Genomic DNA, 19,229 nt, shown 5'->3' with positions numbered 1-19,229 from the left:
ACAGCATACTTCAAGTACTTTCTCCTGCAAACATCAGAACCTTTTGTGAAACTAACTAAAACACCATTGTCTGCTCTGGAGCACTGAGAGTTTCCAACTGAAAAGACTGCACACTCTCAGATATGAGTAAAACGCATTAACCCATTCATCTCTTCTCACAGAATATCCGAGAGAAGTCCTCTAGAAAAAAATAGCTTCTCCTAGTCCTTGCACAGACCTAGCTGTCTTTGTTTGGCTGCAATACAAAACTTATGAAGTTGCAACTAAACTTTGAAAATAACGGTCACTTCCTTACAGTGCAGTAAATGGAGATGTAATAACACTTTCATCTCTGGTCCACACTTTCAGATAGAGGGCAGAGAGGAGGGGAGGATGTGTACCTGCGAACAGATGCACTGGAAAATTCTTTCTGTCATCACAGTATAATATAAAGGGCTTGTTATACACTCATCACAATAAGTAATGAAAAACACTATGACTGTTGCTAATACTTGTAAATCTCCAACTTGGAAGAGTGATTTAACACATAGGTGCACAGTGAGAAGTCAAAACTACAGTTGAAACAGCCCCCAGGTACTGAGAAAGTTAAACAGCAGCAGCGACAATCAACTGTTTTACTGCTTGAATAAAGAAACAAAAAATCAGATTGCTTCAAAATCTGGGAAAATTCTTTCATCACAGATATTCTCAGATATCACTAGTTAGGCTGCAAATATGCCAGGGATCAAGAGGCATATAGCATATGAGAACTACAGAAAACACAGAAGAAAAACACATAAATCAAAATTTGAAAAAGCCTGAATTAAAAAAATTCAGTAAAGAAAAAAAAGTGAATGAAGACAAAGACGATACTGAGTATCATACATCATAGAGAGTTAAAAGCCACAAGGGAAACACTGGTCCACAGGCCTAACCATAAGGACCGGCAAGCACAGAGGAAAGGAAATCCTATGCCAAGTGAACTGTGGTTCTACATGCACTCTAATAATTTACAGAGATTACTGTAAAGTAAAAGCAGATGGAAAAGTAGTTTACAGCACACTGCAGCTAACAAAAATTCTGCAGCTGACCTAATATGTAGGCCTTTGGTCACTGTTCAGTGTACATCAAGGGACTGCCGCCTCAGTTTTTAAATAGCAAGACGATTGGAAACAGGTTCTCCTCCTTTCTGCAGAAAGGCAACTTATCTAGAATATTGTATTCAATTCTAGACGCTCAAATTGGAGCAGTTCAAAAGAAACTACCACAAATGGTTCTGGGGCCTGAGGGACTGATTTATGAAGAAAGATGAAAAGAATTAAATATGCATAGCTTAGCTAAGCAGTGACTAAGGAGAGAGAAAAGTTAACAGAAACTTAAAGAGTGAAAGGGAAAAAGAAAGATTATATAGCATAAAAATGAAGGGAATTTGGAACAATGAAATTAATTTAATATAGTGCAGACTTAGGCAGAGTACCGAGATAAAAATAGCACACATGGATGAGATTAACAGGTAAAACCACTAGATTTCTTGTTTGGTGTACTGGGTGGACAGCCACACAAAGCACCGATGTGGGCACTGCAGCTCAATGTTTCTGGCACTCGGATCAGCTCACTCACTCAGGCCTGACAGCTCCAAATAGCCCTGTGAAGTTCTGTAAAGAGAACCTGCCAGTGAAGTGGAGAAGCAATGCATGAGAATTTCTGGTATGTAGAACTACACCACTGGTATCTGAAAGGCTTCTCTCCCTTGCACTGGGAGGGTAGTTATTGGGTATGTCCTAGGTAAGCCTGGGCTATGGCTATGGTTGCTAGTCTGAGCTGGATTCTCATAAATAAATGAAAATGAAAGCAGTTAGCAGCCATCTTGACAACAGAGTTTACAATAGTCTGTAAGGTCACCTTCCACATCTACCATCTACCATTATAGTTGTGGTCACATAATACTACAGCACAGCTGTATTAAGAAAAAGAAGCAAAGATAAGCACAGTCACACTTGATTGTTAACATGCATAGTAATGTCATTTCTGGGTTAAATTAAAATGGGGAAATATAGAGGAGGAAGATGAGAAGGAGAAGGAGGAGAAGAAGAAGAAGAAAGAAGAAGAGAGTGGAAGAAGAAACAAGTGAACAGCTTCACCTCATTTGACCAACTGAAAAAGAGCATAGAGTCAAAGGATGGACTATAATCTACACAAATCTTCAAACTCCTTTACTTAGGAAGTAACTGGACAAATATAAATAATGCTTCACAGCTATTGAAGAAACTGAAATAGAAATCAAAGATAAATTATTATGGCAGCTCCAATGCTACTGCTTACAAGACAAAAAAGTGTCACTCTAAGACACAATAAATCTACATACTCATTGGTGATTAAGAGGAATTAAGACACTTAGTTTGCCTTAAGAACTTTACTTTTCACAGTTGTCTATATGACTTACCCATATCACTTCTGTAACTAACATTAGTACTGCAGCTAACAAAATCAAATAATTGTGTCCAAAGGAAAGCACCTTAGAAAAAAGCTATTAGATTAATGTGCACTCTGAATGTAAAATGTCTCTCATTTCATAAAAATGATTGTTCGGTAAGTGATACATTGTTTTTGCCTATTTTCTTAGAGCCTCCTGCAATAATAATAATACCTGAAAACAACAATGCTATTCTTCCCACAAAGATAGATAAAAGAGAAAATTTCTACATGCCTGCCTCCCTCCTTCCTTATCATCAGCTTAGATGTCAACATTTACAAAACTTTTACAGGAGAAAGCTTTGATAGCTTTTATAGTAAAGAGATCACATTTGAAAGACATCGATTAACCTTCAAAATACGACCTTAATATATTGCTCCATTTTCTGTAGATGTTTTTACAAGGTCCCATATATATTTTATATGTCACACTTCGTAACAAGATTTGCACCAAATGGGACCACAGCAGGAGTCCACCAACCTGAGGTGGTATGGCCCAGATCTATTCCTGTCAACGTGCTCTGAATACTGCTTCAATCTATTCTGAAATGTCATACTGCATAGAGAGACATTCGTAATAGGATGTACAACCAAAGATATGACTCCATCTTTTCCTTTTTCTGAAGAATAACATTTTTTGTTTTAAAATCAACTATGAAGTAAAAGAGAGTGAAGTACACTTCCAAGTGGAAACCCTACATGAACGTCTGTATTCTAGCTGGGTAAAAAGCTCGTAATAAATGACCAAGTGCTCTTCTACTTCTGTGTTGTGCCCTCCTGCCCACACACCTTGCCAGGTCCCATTCTTACTGGTCAAAAAGGGGTTTAAAATGGACTACATCCCACATCTCTGAATCATCCTACAGATGGGGGAAGTTGTCAGGGACAGTTTTCTTCAGCATACAAGAATGGCTCTGGCAAGGAAAACAGTTTTGGTGATACTACTTGCATTAGTGTTTCTGCAAGTGACAAGACACTGATCCATATAATCTGTTAGCTGAGGGTATGTGCACTAGTCAAAATAATAGTACTTGAGGGTTTCTTCAAGCAAGTCTTATTTTGCTGTTGTTTGCACTGAAGGCATTTGCTTGAAAGCAAACAAATGCAAAATACACCTTTTAATATAAAACAGTTGAACATAATTTTTTTTTAATTGGTGGTGATCCTTTATGATACATTAAAAAACTTGTTAGGACAGCTCTTTATTTGCTCCAAATCAAACTAAACTTCTGTTGACTTAATCATTTCCACTTGTTTAAGAACAAATTAGAATTAGTTCAAATTTCACTTGCTTTAAAATAACCACACTTATACTGTGGTAATTTTGATGCAGGTGTTAATTGAATTATCGCAAATATTTTCTGGTTTGGTTTTGCAACTTAGCAACTGTCCAAATTTACCATTATGCCATATATTAATTTGTATGAAACAAGAAAGAAAAATAATTGTGACTAATTGGAGCTATTTCACAATTGAAAATATGTTTTCTAGTCTCAAAATTTTCACAAACTTTGTGAGGAAAAGTGGCTATATTGCTACAACCTCATAAGTGGAAAAAGAGAGGGTTGGGGGGGTGTTGGTTTGCTTTTTTTTCTGCTCTCTGTTCTTGCAGAAATCTCAAAAAATGTAATATAAGAATTTGAAGTTTCACACATGCTGTGCCAATATGGTGAGAAAATATGGTACTTTGACCTTTACAATCTTATTTCATCTGATTTTCAGGGTGGCTAGACTTCTCTGCTGTTGGCAGAATTAGTATACCAGAAGAAAAAAGCACTCCAAATACCAAAATTATCAAAGATTTCTTTAAAATTTCCTTACAAGTTCACAGCAAAGTTTTCCACAGAAAGTGCTGAAACTTTCCTCTCATGACAGATTTTTTTTACAGTGAGAAACAAAATTATGACATATAAATATTTGGTGGATGACTGTGATTTCCACTAAAATATTATAACTAGAACCGATTTTTAGTTGAATACAAAGTTGGAAATGTTATAGCTTTCAACTGTCCAAGTTAATATTGCTACTCTCGTTATTGCGAAGTATATTTTTCCAAAAACCAATGCAATATAAATCTTCATTGTAATATAATTTTCAAAGGCTATTCTAAGTGGTTGCCATTGTTAGGAAAGTTGTTAGTTGTTACTCTGATGAAAGTTTTATTTACTTGGAGGCACACTTGGCAAATTATTAGATCACTGGTACTACATGGTAATTGCCAAGATAATTTGGTTATTGCAAGCATTTTTCTAAATATCACTTCCTATGTCTAAATACAGATATTTTTACCTCTTTCCTGGCATCCAGTGTCATGATATGGTTTGAAGCTGGCTTCCTGCCAAGTCTCCAAACCTTAGCAATGAGGTAGAAAATTAGTTAAAATTAAAAAATAATGTTGAGTTTCTCTCATTGTCACATGAGCTCAGCAACTGGAGAATAAAAGTAAATAAATGCATCTAGGATCATCAGCTGGTACAGATGTACTAGCATTCATAGGTGGTAAATAATTTCCTATTTTCCTCTGTCCTGCATTGGTGACAGTGAGAAAGACAGAGACACAAATAGTAAAAATATTTTTATAAAAGTAAAAATATCCTAATTGTGGCTCTATTTGTATCAAGGTTAGTAAGATAACACTCGTTTGTTCTTGACTGCATAATTATAAACCTAATTTTTTAGATAACCTTCATGACATCTGAAATATTATACTGACCAAGTTTTTTAAAAAAAAGTCTGCACTGTCTATCACTGATGCAAATTCAGTCTGTCAAAATGGAGTAAGAAATACTATGTATTATCTTTGCATTCATTTATGAATTTTTATACTATAAGCTTTTCAAACAAATATCTTTCATCAAAATCTCTTAATCTCCTCAGAATTGCTTTATGTATCTTCACAGGACCTAAAAACTCCCAAGCAATGGCTCATTATACAGAGCCGCTCCTCCTACTCTTTCAGGACTTGCAGGGAAGATGACTCCTGCCTCTGCCTCCCAGCCTCATTTTCAGCAGGCAGGGTCTCTCAGTCATGCTGAGCATCTCATTTCAGTAGCAATCTTAACCTCATGCCACAGGTCACAGAGTTATAAAGATGTACGAGGAAAAGGAGTATTTTCCAGCAGCCATGCTGTACTTAGCTCTCTTATTGCAGAAATAAACCATGACACGAGAGTTAGCAGACACCAGCATGAACTATCAACCTAAACAAATGGAATATATGTTGAATAAAGACTGGCACACACATCCTCCCACTGTTTATAATTCTCCTTCCCAACACCTGCACAATGGTTACTATTTTGTCCCTTGAGCTCTTCAATGGAGGCAGAGGACATGTCTGAGAGGACATGAGAATTCTCTGGAACATCAGAATATACACTAAATAAATTAATAACACCTCCTGACCAACCCTGGAATAGAAGAAATCTCGTTCACAGGAAGGAGAAAACTTCAAAGAACTTCGTTAGTTCTCTCATGTCACTAACCATCCAGTGTGACAGAATACCTACATGTTACCATTACTTGGGTCATCACACATTCTGTACATGCTCCCAGAGAGGTGAAGGATTCCTGTATCACAGACTAACTACAGGTCTCTAACTTTCTTTTCAGGTTCCTCTTCTTATTCAGTCTAAACTAATAACCCACTCTACTGAAATACAGACGAAATTTTCACAGTCCTTACTGTCTCACAGCAAGAAAACTGACACAAAGGTATCACGTTTCACCCACAGTATTACTTCTTCATCCATGGGAGAATCAAGTTCAAGTCTCCATCTGCTGAAAACTGAAACTAATGTATCATATCACATCTTTCCCCAACCCTTTCTAAGTTGCATAAGGTTCAGGTGAGAGCTACTGCTGTGGCACATGTTTGGAGCCTCACAAGACTCTGGTTGAATCCCTTGGGAAAAGCACAGAGACTGAATTTAAAGTGCTAAATGAGTGTTTAGAACGATACGCATCTTTCCACCAAAGTATATGGGAATGTGCCAATATATTCTGTCCCATAACCCTGCTGAAGAAGAACAGGCACTGCCATGGGTGAAACTCTCATCCAACTATGTTGAGAGTTCTACTAGTTAATAATTTTATTGAAACAGAAAATGTGTAGAAACAGCAAGCTATGGAAAAGAGGGGTAAAATTAAACAAAATGGAAATCATAAAAATAATCCACAGAATTTACTCTCATTCATATATATGTGAGCAATTTTGTTATAAAGCCTTGAATTTAGTGTGAAAAAAACCACAAGATGACACGTGTAAGTACGGTACTGCTGGCTTCTGCCTTTCAAGATGAAGTATATGACTAAGGTCTCTGTCACTGCAGACTAAAGTCAAGACAATGTTTTTGTCATGTAAGGACAAACTTCTGTAGTATATGGACTTGTTAAGTACTACGATTAGGAAGCAGAAAAAAAAGGAATACTTGAGATGACAAGATATCCAAAGAGGATACAGCAAAATTTAAAGGCCAAACCTTTCAGTGCATCTTTCAGTGCAGCTTGAAAAGTGGGCCTATGGGAACCTCATGAGGTTTAACAAGGCCAAGTTCAAGGTGCTGCACCTGGCTCAGGACAACTTCCAGTATCAATGCAGGCTGGGGGCTGAATGGTTTGAGAGCAGGTCTGCCAAGAAGGACTTCGGCATGCTGGTGGATAAGAAGCTGGACCCAGCAACGTGTACCTGCAGCCCAGAAAGCCAATCATGTCCTGGGTTGTATGAAAACGAGCGAGGCAAGCAGGTCGAGGGAGATGATTCTCCACTCTGGTGAGATGCCACATGGAGTTCTGCATCCAGCTCTGTGGCCTCCAATATACAAGAACATAGAGCAAGTCCAGAGAAGGGCCACAAAGATCATTACACGGTGGGAGCATCTCTCCTATGAAGACAGGTTGAGAGAGCTGGGGTTGTTTAGCCTGGAGAAGAGAAAGGTTGACCTTACTGTGGCCTCTCAGGTAAGAGAGCTGAAGAGGGACTTTTTACAGGGGCATGTTGTGATAGGACAGGGGGGAATGGCTGTAAGCTGATAGACGGCAGATTTAGATTAGGTATCAGGAAGAAATTCTTTACTGTGAGGGTGGTGAGGCACTGGAACAGGTTGTCCAGAGAAGCTGCAGATCACCTGTCCCTGGAAGTGTTCAAGGCCAGGTTGGATGGGGTTTGGAGCAACCTGGTCAAGTGGAAGGGGTACCTGTCCATGGCAGAGGGGTTGGAAATAGATGATCTTTCAGCTGCCTTCCAACTCAAACCATTCTATGACTTTATGTTCTTCTACTCTTAATTAATTTTCTTCATGGATGATCCTTGCCAGGTAGCAGATGCTGAAGGTAATAAGGGTTAGATGTTGAAGAGAATAATTCTATTTATTTTATATTTTGTTTCAAATCCTAAATAAAATTTACCTAATTAGTATTTCAATCCCAAATCTCTGTAACCATTGCTCTGTAACAGAGCACAATGCAGTGTTTCATAACTCATACAAAGGAGATAAAGGAAATGGAAGCAGAGATAAACCAGAAAGAATAGATGTTCAGATTTGATGATCTTAATATTTGGATAAATTCGCTTGGCTCAGACTTCCAGCTGGTGTGACTATAACTCCTTATAGCAAGGTTTTAATTCTGTTTGCATTTATGCACCTTAATAGCATTTGCAGCAGAAATCAGACTCTCGAATAATGAACTTAAGCCCCCTTAGTAAAGTATTGTTTTTTGTAGTTCCCTTTGCAGATTCCTCAGAGGATGTCCAGAGCACAGGTGGAAACTCAATGCCATAACATGTAAATGCTGCTATTTATGTCATAACTAGATATACAAGGAGAGAAGATAGCATCAAGGTGCTGCCTAATTTGCAAAGTTACATTTATTTGTACAGTCTGTCACACAAATCATCGAGATAAAATGGCACCCAGCAGCTGGCAGATGTGATACTCTCCTATGCACCACTGTTCTCTCTTTTAAATGGCTCATGCTCACAGATTGCCAAGGAGAAGCCACTAGCACAGACAGGGACAGCTCAGAGCAGCAGCGATACTTGGCTGTAAAAGGGAGATGGGCACAAGTAATGACAACATGAGCTGCTCAAACAGGCAGACACACATACAGCTTGTGTGTTAATGCTGCAGGTGCCAGCTAAAGGCAACATGACTGCTGTAGCAGGCATAATTTCAGAGTATTACTGGAATGGTCCCAGAAAATCTGGTTTGACCACGCAGCTACCCCTGCTTAGAGCAGGAGGGCATATCCAGACAAAGGCAATGGTGCTGAGAAAGGGTCTTGAGCACAGGTCTGATGAGGAGTGGTTGAGGGAGTTGGGGTTGTTTAGTCTGGAGAAAAAGAGGCTCAGGGGAGTCTTTATTGCTCTTTACAACTACCTGAAAGGAGGCTGTAAGGAGGTGGGTGTTGGTCTCTCCTCACAGGTAACAAGTGATAGGACAAGAGGAAATGGTCTGAAGTCATGCCAGAGGAGGTTTAGATTGGACATCAGGAAAAATTTCTTCACTGAAAGGGTGATCAGCATTGGAAGGAACAGGCTGCCCAGGGAAGTGGTGGAATCACAGTCCCTGGAACTGTTAAAAAAACCCATGTGGATACAGTGCTTAAGGACATGGTTTAGTGATGGATCTGGCAGTGGTTAAACTCGACGATCTTAGAGGTCTTTTCCAATGTTATGATTCTATGGTGGACTGGAGATCTTCAAGGTTGGATCTTTCCAGCCTGAAAGATCCTATGACAAGATGGTGACTTACCTGGTGAAGTATAGGTCATTTTCACAGCCTTCTAATGGGAGCAATGCACTGAATAAATTAGACACTATCAGTAAAATGGTACTAAAGCAATAGGAGAATAGCCCTTCTCAGCTCAGATGTCCACACCTAATTCCTGCAGAGATTAAAAAAAACAAACCAAAAACCAAATACATGCAAAAGCCAGGCACATAGCATTACAGTTCATAAAACACTACTTTTAAGGTGCCATTAATTTGTGTCTTTTAGCTATTTCCCTTCTCCCCAGAGCAGACCAAGAGAGAGTGCTCTGCAACTACGCTTCCTCTGGTTCAGTGTCTTTTTCTTCTGATACAGGAACCATTGATGAAATGGATTAAAAGCAAAGTGTGGTGTGAAGAGTCATGTCCCAACCACTGTGAGATTTAGCTGTTCTCAGCATATCTCAGAACATTGCTGGTTTTGCCACTGTGCATGCAGCCCTGGCCCATCTTTGATCCCAGCTGTCTGCCAAGCACAAATATCAGCAACATATTGGCATGTTAAGTCAAATAATAATGCTCAGAGGAGCATCACAGAGGAAGTGTTTCTCCTTCACTAATTACAGTTGGAAATGGAAGTACTTTTGCCAGTTCTGAGAAGCATAGGCAGTAAAATGCTATCCTGTCGGGCTCCAGCCAGCACCCGATGTCTTCTAAAGCACAGTATTTAGGAAAAGAGCTATGTAATAAAATACCCCAATTTACTGAGAAATAACTATCAGTTAAATTCCAAATTTAAAAAAGAAGGAACTAATGTTGTACATTCACCTTTCCCTCTGCTGTGTTTTAGTCCTTCATCTCTGTCTTCTAATCAAGGCAACAAACATCCCAAATAATCGTCATTTGCTACTTTTTAAGAGAAGCACTTCATGGTCATCCTCATCTCTTTCCTATGGTTTCACTGAAAAGTTACTTATTTAATATGCTATTGACACTCACATGCCTATATAGATTTGCTACAGTTTCACTTTAAGAAAGTAATTCTAAAGTGAATAAAGACTGAACAATACTTTTTGACATCTTCAAGACAGTTATTATGTTGCAAATTCCTCATTTGCATTTATCAAGTCTTAATACAAGCTCAAAGACTTATTCTTAGAATGCACCTTTAAAGCTGCAGTAAAACTAATCTGTGCTTCTCTGCATGAACAGGGAATTTGGGCTTGTAACTCCCACTGGTTTTAAAAACAGTCCATATACAAGTCCCATTGAATACAGACAAGAAGAAACCCACACAAATCATTTTTCCTTGAATTATTAAAATACTTCCAGGGTATCTTAATTTCATATTTAAACAGAAAAGAACCACTTTACTTGTTTTTTTACTGTAACATGGTATTTTAAAAATAGTTTCAAAAATGTCCTTGGTACACTTAAGTCGTCAAAGACCACAATCTGGAGAGAAAACCTTTTACAGCAATCCGCTATTTTTAATTTAAAAACTGTGACATAATCACTAGAAGTCTGAAGTTTTCCAAGTCCTTCAGTAAAAAATATTCATGGTTGTCAAACTACTGCTGGCTGTCTAAAACAAGTACCTAAACAATAACTCATTTATCTGATGTAAATCCAGCAATTTCCACTCAGACCATGTATGCTTTAAAAGGCAAATCCTAAAAGCTTGAAAAACGTGCAGCTAGGAAGACAAGCAGCCTTGAAAAAAAATGCTATCAGGAATTTGTTCTGCATTGAATCGATATATTTAGCATAGATCCCAATTTCAGGATATCTTTAAGGAGGCAGCTTGAATTATTCAAGGTTAAAAGTTCATTACCATTTTTTTAAGTCTGTCACACCAAATAGTAAATATTCTGATAGAGAGGGGATAGAAGCATTTGATCGATAGTAGATGATGAGCTGAGTTCAAAATTATAAAGCTATTCTCATTTGTATACCCTTGCAAAGTGTGAGAGCCATGTCCAAGGTTGTCCTTAAAGGCGTCCTTAACATAATGCTGTGAATGGCATTTTTTCTTTCCGGATATTATATTCTTTGGTGATTAATTTAAACAAAAGTTTTAAAAGATGATCAGTATGAAGTTCAGAATGAGAGCTTTATCACACACACAATGAAGTTGCCTCTGAACAGAGGAGAAAAAGAATCACTGGGCTCTGCCTGCATATTCACATGCAAAGTAACAACTCCCGTTCCCCACGACTACGTTGACATCATGCAGCATCTGCCTTTGACTTTTTGCATATGCATTGAAAAGACACACCTTGGAAAATAAAAAGACATTTTTAAAAGCAAATTAACCATTTTGTTACTTACAGCATTTGATAAAATGGTAATGAGACATTCTTTCATCTCAGGCTGTAGTCTTGCTACAGGTTTCAGCATTCTCTTCTGCTACAACTGTCATGCCCAGAAAATGCATTATTTAAAGCCCTTCCTCAGGTATCCAGTATACCTCAGAATACATTATTTAATGTAGATTCTGTTCCAGGATCTTGCAGAGGCTTCCAAGTCATCCTCACCCGGCTGCTGGAGTTACGATAAACCTCTGTGCGTCTTGAACCATGACTGCTGCACGTGCTATTGTAGCACGATTGATTGACACCGCTCCTAATCCCACATCCCTGGAACAGAAAGATTTAATTGGTGTGCACTTGCAGCCACATTCTTCCAGCACTGAGGTGTGCTGCTGCACTGCGGTTTTCACAGTCCTGCTAGTTAATGGCTTTTCAATAGCTTTCAAATGGCAGCAAACTAAGCTTGATGAGTGGGCTCGAATGAAATAGCAGAACAGGGGATCTTAAATTTTATTTCTGCATGTTGTTCATGTGCCAAATGTGACCAGATTTTTAGCTAGTACTGAACCAGGATTATTTTTAGTTGCCACCAGTTGCTGTGTGAATAGGAAATTGATATAGGTTGCCAAAAATAACCATCTTTTAGCATCACAGATCATTTTTCAGTATGTTATAAGGTAAAAATCAGGATAGAGCTCACAGCCATCTTCAGACTCTCATGGTTTATGCATGGATTCATTTACATTGAGCTAAAAACATGCTCATGTGTATTCTCCTTGATGTGCTCCTGTTTTATAATTTCTTTGTATTACACTGCATCTTTTTCACAGATAGAATATTTATGTCAGAAGAAAGAAACTGCAAGGTCTGCATAGTTTATATTATGATTATGCACATGTTGTCTAATGACATTTTAATCATTTATTGTAAGACAAAAAGCCTAAGAAAATGCATCACTAAGAACAAGTCCAACCAATTATTTACCACACTACGGAATAACAAGTCAATGTATAGTGACGCATTACCCGGTTTCAGATTAAGGGCACACAAAAGGCAGACCTGCATTGTATTTTAAACACCCAGACTGCAGCATCTTCTGAGAACAATTCCTGCATTACTTTTCCAAGAACAGTCACCCCTGAATTTGCTTACTACTTCTGTGAGAAACCTACAGCAGAACTATGGTTAAATATTTTTATATAATCAAAAAATCATTTAAGAAAACTGTACTCAGCAAAGAGTTACATTTGCTTATCATGCATCACGTTTACCACAATCAACACTTCATTGAGTGAGAGCTGTTGTAAAGGGGAACTGATAGCCCAGCCACATTTAAATCTTTTATTCATCTGAAAGGGTTCTCACCTACTATTTTGTATACATAGCATTTTTAACAGCTAGGAAGTGTTAAAGGGACTACAAAGGGAAAAGGGTCTAACTAATTAGTGAGGATCACTAATGCAGATTCTATTAACTATTCTGCAAAGTTCCCACAAGAGCAGAAAGATATATATTCACAGGCTTCCAGTGATCCATTAGCAAAACCCTTAGGTGAAATCTCTCAGCTCTAACAGCCACATATTTCACATCTGGTTTTAGGTAAAACATGCACAGCAATTCTTTTGCAGAACTAATTATTTAGGTGTGGGTTTTTTTCCTGAAAACACAGCTTTCCAAAAGAAAGTGAAAAAATATCAAGAAATGACCAGAGGGAAATAGGGATAAATTATATAAAACACAATACAGTAGTCACATTATCATAGAAACCTTTTTACTGTAAAGCTCAGAAGTCCAAAGTAATTACATCTATCCAGACTGTCTTTCACACCTATACAACACTAGGCTAGTTTGGGCCATATGGCTTATAAAATAAACATACAAAGTGTTTTAAGAGGCAATGTTAGTCATAGTTCATGAGCAAGTGTCAAGTAATCTGACAAAAAGCCCTTTGAGCAATACTTTTTGGTGGAGACACTCCTGACAGGTTCATCTCTGGTGGTACTGTCAGGCAGACAGACTGCCATGACTGATAACATCACACTTCCACCAACCATACTGGTTAAAACCAGGAGGACTCTTGGTAAACACTAGTGAATGGGAGAAATGGACAAACAATGCTTTTCAGAAGACAGAGGAAAAAGGAAGAGGAAGCATCTCTCATTTTGGCTTGAACAAAATGTGAAGTAAAAGTATTTGGATCTGTCTCATTTCAGATTGTAATGTATGTGTTTATCTATTGAATTGCCATAGTGAAAATTTAGGATGGTGGAACTTGGTAGCATTTATGTGACAGGTTAGACTACATCCTCCATCCTGCAAGGAATAAGAGAATTCAACAAGCCTAACTGCAAGGTCCTGCACCTGGGGTTGGGGCAACCTCCAGTATCAGTACAGTCTGGGGGATGAAGGGATTGAGAGCAGACCTGCCAAGAAGGACTGGATGTTAGTGGTGGATGAAAAGCTGAACTTGAGCCAGCAATGTGTGCTCACAGCCCAGAAAGCCAACTGTGTTCTCAGCTGCATCAAGAGCAGCATGGCCAGCAGGCTGAGGGAGGTGATTCTTCCCCTCTACGCTGCCCTTGAGAGATTCCCATCCCTGGAAACATTCAAGACTCTGAGCAACCTGATCTAGTGACACTGCTCACTGCAGAAGGGGGTTGGATGAGATGACCTCTAAAGGTCCCTTTCAACCCAAACTGTTCTATGACTTGATAGTCCTTTACAGAGAGTATTAAGGTACAGGACATGTACCTCTTGAATGCTGCAAGCTCTTGACGTGCTATTTACATCAGACTAACTGGTAACAGTGCTGCTGTCTATACAGCTAACACATCTCTGATTTCTTCTCTCCTAACATGCACTAGTCCATGTAATCAGGGAAGGATGCGAGACTGTTTGACAAGGAACAGTCTGCAATGCTACACCACAGCTTGGGTCTGTGCCTTTCAGTTGTATCGTTGGACTGTGCCAGTCCATGGGGCAGCATGTACTCACCTGCAGCAGGGCACTGTGTGCTCTGCCATTCCCCAGAAGTCTGTGTGCCAAAACTGTGTGGTTGGCTGCTCAAGTATGAATAACAGCCTCCAGGTGAATGGAAGATAGGCACAAACTTTTCAAGAGGTGACACCCTGGCAGATGGCAACCTCAACAGGCCCTTCATTTTAGAATATAACATTTCTTTTGCTTGTTTTTTTAATTATATAAAATATTTAGTTTTATTACACGGGCAATTATCATTAGTGCGTTTTGCAAAAGAAGTGAAAGCACTGTCTATTGCTGTCAGCAGGAAATTCTGACAAGTTGAAGGGCAGCACTAAAGCAGTACAAAAATGAGGAGGGAGGAAAGGTCCCAGAGACATTGTAGAATGAAAATGCTGGGCAGAATAAGTAGCATGAAATGGATAATAAAGAGAAATGACAACAATGGACAACTGCAAGTGCAGAGACAGGATGAACCTTGAGAAGTGGCAGCTAAACATGAGGCAAAAGCAAGTCACAATAGAATACTTAAGGAGGTGAAATCTGGTTCACCTGTTGGAAAGACACATTATTTCCACTGCAACCTTTTGCTAGGCTGGAGAGTAGAGAAAGAACAGAGAAGAAACAACAGTATCCATGGTGGTTGTTGCCCATGTCACAAAGATTTCAGGTGTGAGAAGAAAAACTTAGGTTTCTGAGATGATTCCTTAGGAGGGAATACTTAATTGTCAGTAGTTTTACAAAAAAAAAAATAAAAAAATCGCACAATTTGTTTATTCACAAAAAAGAGATATTAGCCATGTTAGGTATTTTCTCCTGACTGACCTCCAGCAATAAAAACAGAATTCAGAAGAGAAAAAAGATCTAAACAACATTTAAAATCTGACAATGTAAACTATGGAAGTATATCTAGACAAGCTTTGAGCGCATTGTAAAGTTACTTTCTCTGAACATTAGGTAACATAGGCATGTTTTCAATTACAACCCCACTGTTCCAAAAAGTTAGTTCCAAAAAGACTATGCCAGTGTTTAACTCTACAAAGAGGTAAAAGTGTTCTTGGACTGGGGGATAAAGACTGAGCTGGCATTAAACCTGGTGATAAAACTATTTGATTTTGTCCAGCATAGCAAAAATAGAGATAAAAGAGAAAGAAGGTCAGAAAACAAAATACATTTGGCCCTTCTGGAAAAATTCCTTGCCACCTCTCCCTATAAACAGCCAATTTCATGCTTTGTACAAATTCACCATTTAATGACATTACAGAGTTTTTAAAATAGAATCTTGAAACTAGTCAGCCATCACTAGGACAGCTCTTTTTCTTAAGATAAACACACATTTCCAGTTTGCCATCTCAGAGTAGACACTACTTTTACATCCGAATTTCCAAGGCCCAAAACTTGACTTAGGAAAAGCACCTATGAAATGCATCCTACAATAATCCAGCAAACAAAACCAGTTTAAAATAAGGTTTTGCTGTCGAGAACAGACACACTATTTGCATTCAAGACATGTAAATATTTTGTTACTATTCCAGCATCTTCTGGTGTCACAAACAACTGAACATCTAATATTTTTATCATCTTGGTATTTTATAATTCACATATAACTGAAAGATTTGTTAGAGAAATTCAGAACTATCTGAAAGCAATCTGAATAATGAGAAAAACACCATGACTACTGGTTAAATACATGACAGATGCTCCCCTTTTATTCCATTTTCATTCAGTGCAACAAAGCTTTCTATATTCCTTCAGGTGTTACAATTGTGCATTACTTATGGGTTTAAGACTGTAGCAAAAAAAAGGTTGAATACAGAGTAACATTTGACATTGCTCATATGTTTTGACAAGTGATACTGCTTAGCAATCAAACCTTGGCCATACTATCCAGCTGCCAACAAACCACTCTTCAGATAACATCTGAAGTTGTATGCTTCATCAGGAAGCTAGGGATGAGCCATAGCAGATGTAGATACTTAGCAAGAAGGACTCTATACAAATTTGCTCTACATGAGTCACAGCAGAACAAAACATAGCAGTTTTTCCAAACAAATTTTCAGATGAACTTGCCGGTAAGATAGATGTGAGGTTTGCTCCAGAGACAGCAGCAACAAACCAAATCTAATTACTCAATCAATCACTCAGAGTGTGGCTGACCTCTAGAGAATCAGATGACTTTTTCTTTTCTCTTCCCTTCCTCCAAGTTTTGCACATTTTCTTCCTCTCCCATTTCGCTGGAAATGCCTTGATTTTTCAGGAAGCTGGCAATCCTCCTCCCATTTTCTACCACTGGATTGAACCCTTAGCGAATGAGAAAAGTGAAAAAATCCTTTTTCTTCTTCTCTATATACTATTGTAACTGAACGTATATGGAAGGACTAATCTGTACATACTTTTTAATGGACTGAAAACAGCAGGTTAAAATCACAGGATATTATTACCCAGTACTGATGAAGTTTGCAAAATTATCAGTAGAAGTTATGTGCCATTTGAAAGTACTACTTGCCTCCCACACCCAAAATGACCATTTTTAGGCTGTGTGTAGACCTCTCTAGCAGTTCCTTAACTGGATGGGATGAAGAAACTCTCACTTGGGGTGGGAGAGCCTAAAACAGAGTAATAACAAGGCCCAATACAATAAGAAATCCCAATAGTCTCAAATACAGTTAGGGTTATCTTTGGCACTAGTAGTGAATTAATTTCTTCACTACAATCTGTGTATATATTTTTTTTAATTAGATTTCTAACTATAATTGATGTAAGGATATTACAGAGAGAAGCTGCAGACTTTATATATGTAAACCCCTTAAAAGACTGAAAAGAAACTACCAAAACATGTTAAAATGATAAGCAGAAAAATGTGTCAGCCATCATAACTACCAGATACAAAATAATGAAAAAACATCCATGGATTTCCATGTGAGGAGTTATTACATGATCAGATACGTTTTCTTAAAGTTTATAATATCCAGGAAAGAAATAGACAACTAGAAGAATCCAGTTCAACGTGAAAATTGTACTTTTATCTTCCTGATAATTAGCAAATTTGATGACCCATTCCACTGTATCTCTAATTTTTTTCTTCCTGACATTACAGCGTACTGAGGAGAGTTCTGTAGACACAACATGAGTATTAGACAGCTGACAATTATTATGCTGACAATTATGATGCACATTACAGTTTAAATATAGACATTGTAAACAAAATAGGATATTATTAAATTATATATAAAACAATCTGAAAAGCAAAGACTAAACTTAGGCAAAAAGGGCTATCTGAGACCTATTTTATTTTCTGATCTTTCTATTGTCCATTTTATCTCATGCCAAATAATACCACTTCTTTTTCAGAGCCTTTCTGCACTCCAGGTAAATCAGCACAACTTGTTAGTGCATCCTTGATTCCCACTGTTTTCTTATGAATCACAGAGAAGAAGTGGGACTTGGGGAGGGAAGGTGTGCAAGGTATGGAAAACTACACGTCACTTTTATTAAATTGACTGTGCTGCCAGATGTGCACAGTGTAGCAACAAGCTGCTGGGCTGGTTTCTCTGTTTCTGCAACCTCTCCAGTCTCTAGTGGATGTACTTATTTATTTTCTCTTTTTTCCTTTATCTGGATAAATGTTTAAAAAATTCATCATTCTGACCACAAAGACCAGGTGAGAGTCTGAGTTGATAAGCACAATAATCAAATGAAAGGGTATGATCATAAGAACCTTTTATATGATATAAGATATCGTATTAGGTTTGTCTGGCCAGGTTTTGGTAGCTGCTAGAAGCTTCCCCCATATCCTGCAGAGCCAATGTCAGCCAGGTCCAGGATGGACCTGCCACTGGCCAAGGCCGAGCCAGTCAGGAATGATAGTAAATGCCTCTGCGGTAACATATTTAAGAAGGAAGCTATGACCCCATGGGAGGCCCAAGCTGGACCACGGTCCTGGCAGGGACCTGCTGACCCATGGAGAGAGGAGCCCACACTGGAGCAGGTTTTCCTGGTAGGACCTGTGGCCCTGTGAGTGACTCATGCTGGAGCAGCCTGTGCCTGAAGGACTGCACCCAATGGAGAAGTGACCCACATTGCAGCAGTTTGTGAAGAACTGTTGCCTGCAGGATGGACTTACGCTGGAGAAGTTAGTGAAGGTCTCCCATGGGAGGGACCCCACAGGGAGCAGGGAAGGAATCCTCTCCCTGAGCAGCAGCAGAAACAACAACTGATTGTAACCTTGATTCCCCATCTCCCTGCACCGCTGAGGGGGAGGAGGTAGAACCTGGGAGGGAGGAAGGGGTGGGGAGAAGGTGTTATTAGGATTTATTTTACTTCTCATTATCCTGCTCTGATTCTGTTAGGAATAAATCTAATTAATATCCCCACTTCGAGTGTGTTTTGTCCATGATGGTAATCAGTGAGTGATCTCTCCCAGTCCTTATTTGAACTCATGAACCCTATGTTACATTTTCTCTCCTCTGTCCATTTGCAGAGGGGAGTGATAGGGGAGTTGATGGGTACAGTAATTACAACTGGATCAACCCACCACATATACCATGATATTGCTTGAACATGACAAGGACAAGTCAATAAACTCAGTGAACAAGAGATACACACAGAATTTACTGCACTCTGCTTGAACATAATAGAATTACATCTCATTCTCAAATTAGCAAAGAATAGATAAGGAGTTGAGAAGAATTAGGTAGCTGTTATTAAAGGAGAGGGGGAATGAGAAAAGCATATAAAGAACCAAGGAAACAGATAACTATGAAAGGCACCGATGTCCAAGC

The 19,229-nt window shown here is 38.6% G+C and overlaps 1 protein-coding gene across 4 annotated transcripts in view; it reads right to left on the bottom strand.

The window, feature by feature from the left end:
* MYO16 (myosin XVI) overlaps nt 1-19,229 on the bottom strand; it is a 360,224-nt gene that overhangs the window by 270,728 nt on the left and 70,267 nt on the right. For 2 of the 4 annotated variants that reach the window (XM_027639698.1, XM_027639690.1), the window contains exon 1: nt 11,489-11,962. The exons of the other annotated variants lie outside the window; for them this stretch is intronic. In XM_027639698.1, coding sequence (XP_027495499.1) covers nt 11,489-11,516 — 28 coding nt within the window. In that variant the 5' untranslated portion in view covers nt 11,517-11,962. Of the gene's footprint in view, nt 1-11,488; nt 11,963-19,229 lie in introns of those variants that run through there. 4 annotated transcript variants of the gene reach the window in all.

Source organism: Corapipo altera, unplaced genomic scaffold (assembly GCF_003945725.1).
Source record: "Corapipo altera isolate COAL_440 unplaced genomic scaffold, ASM394572v1 0, whole genome shotgun sequence".
Taxonomy (NCBI): Eukaryota; Metazoa; Chordata; class Aves; order Passeriformes; family Pipridae; genus Corapipo; species Corapipo altera.
Note: the sequence above shows the minus strand (reverse complement) of the source record. Positions and strands in the feature narration are given on the sequence as shown.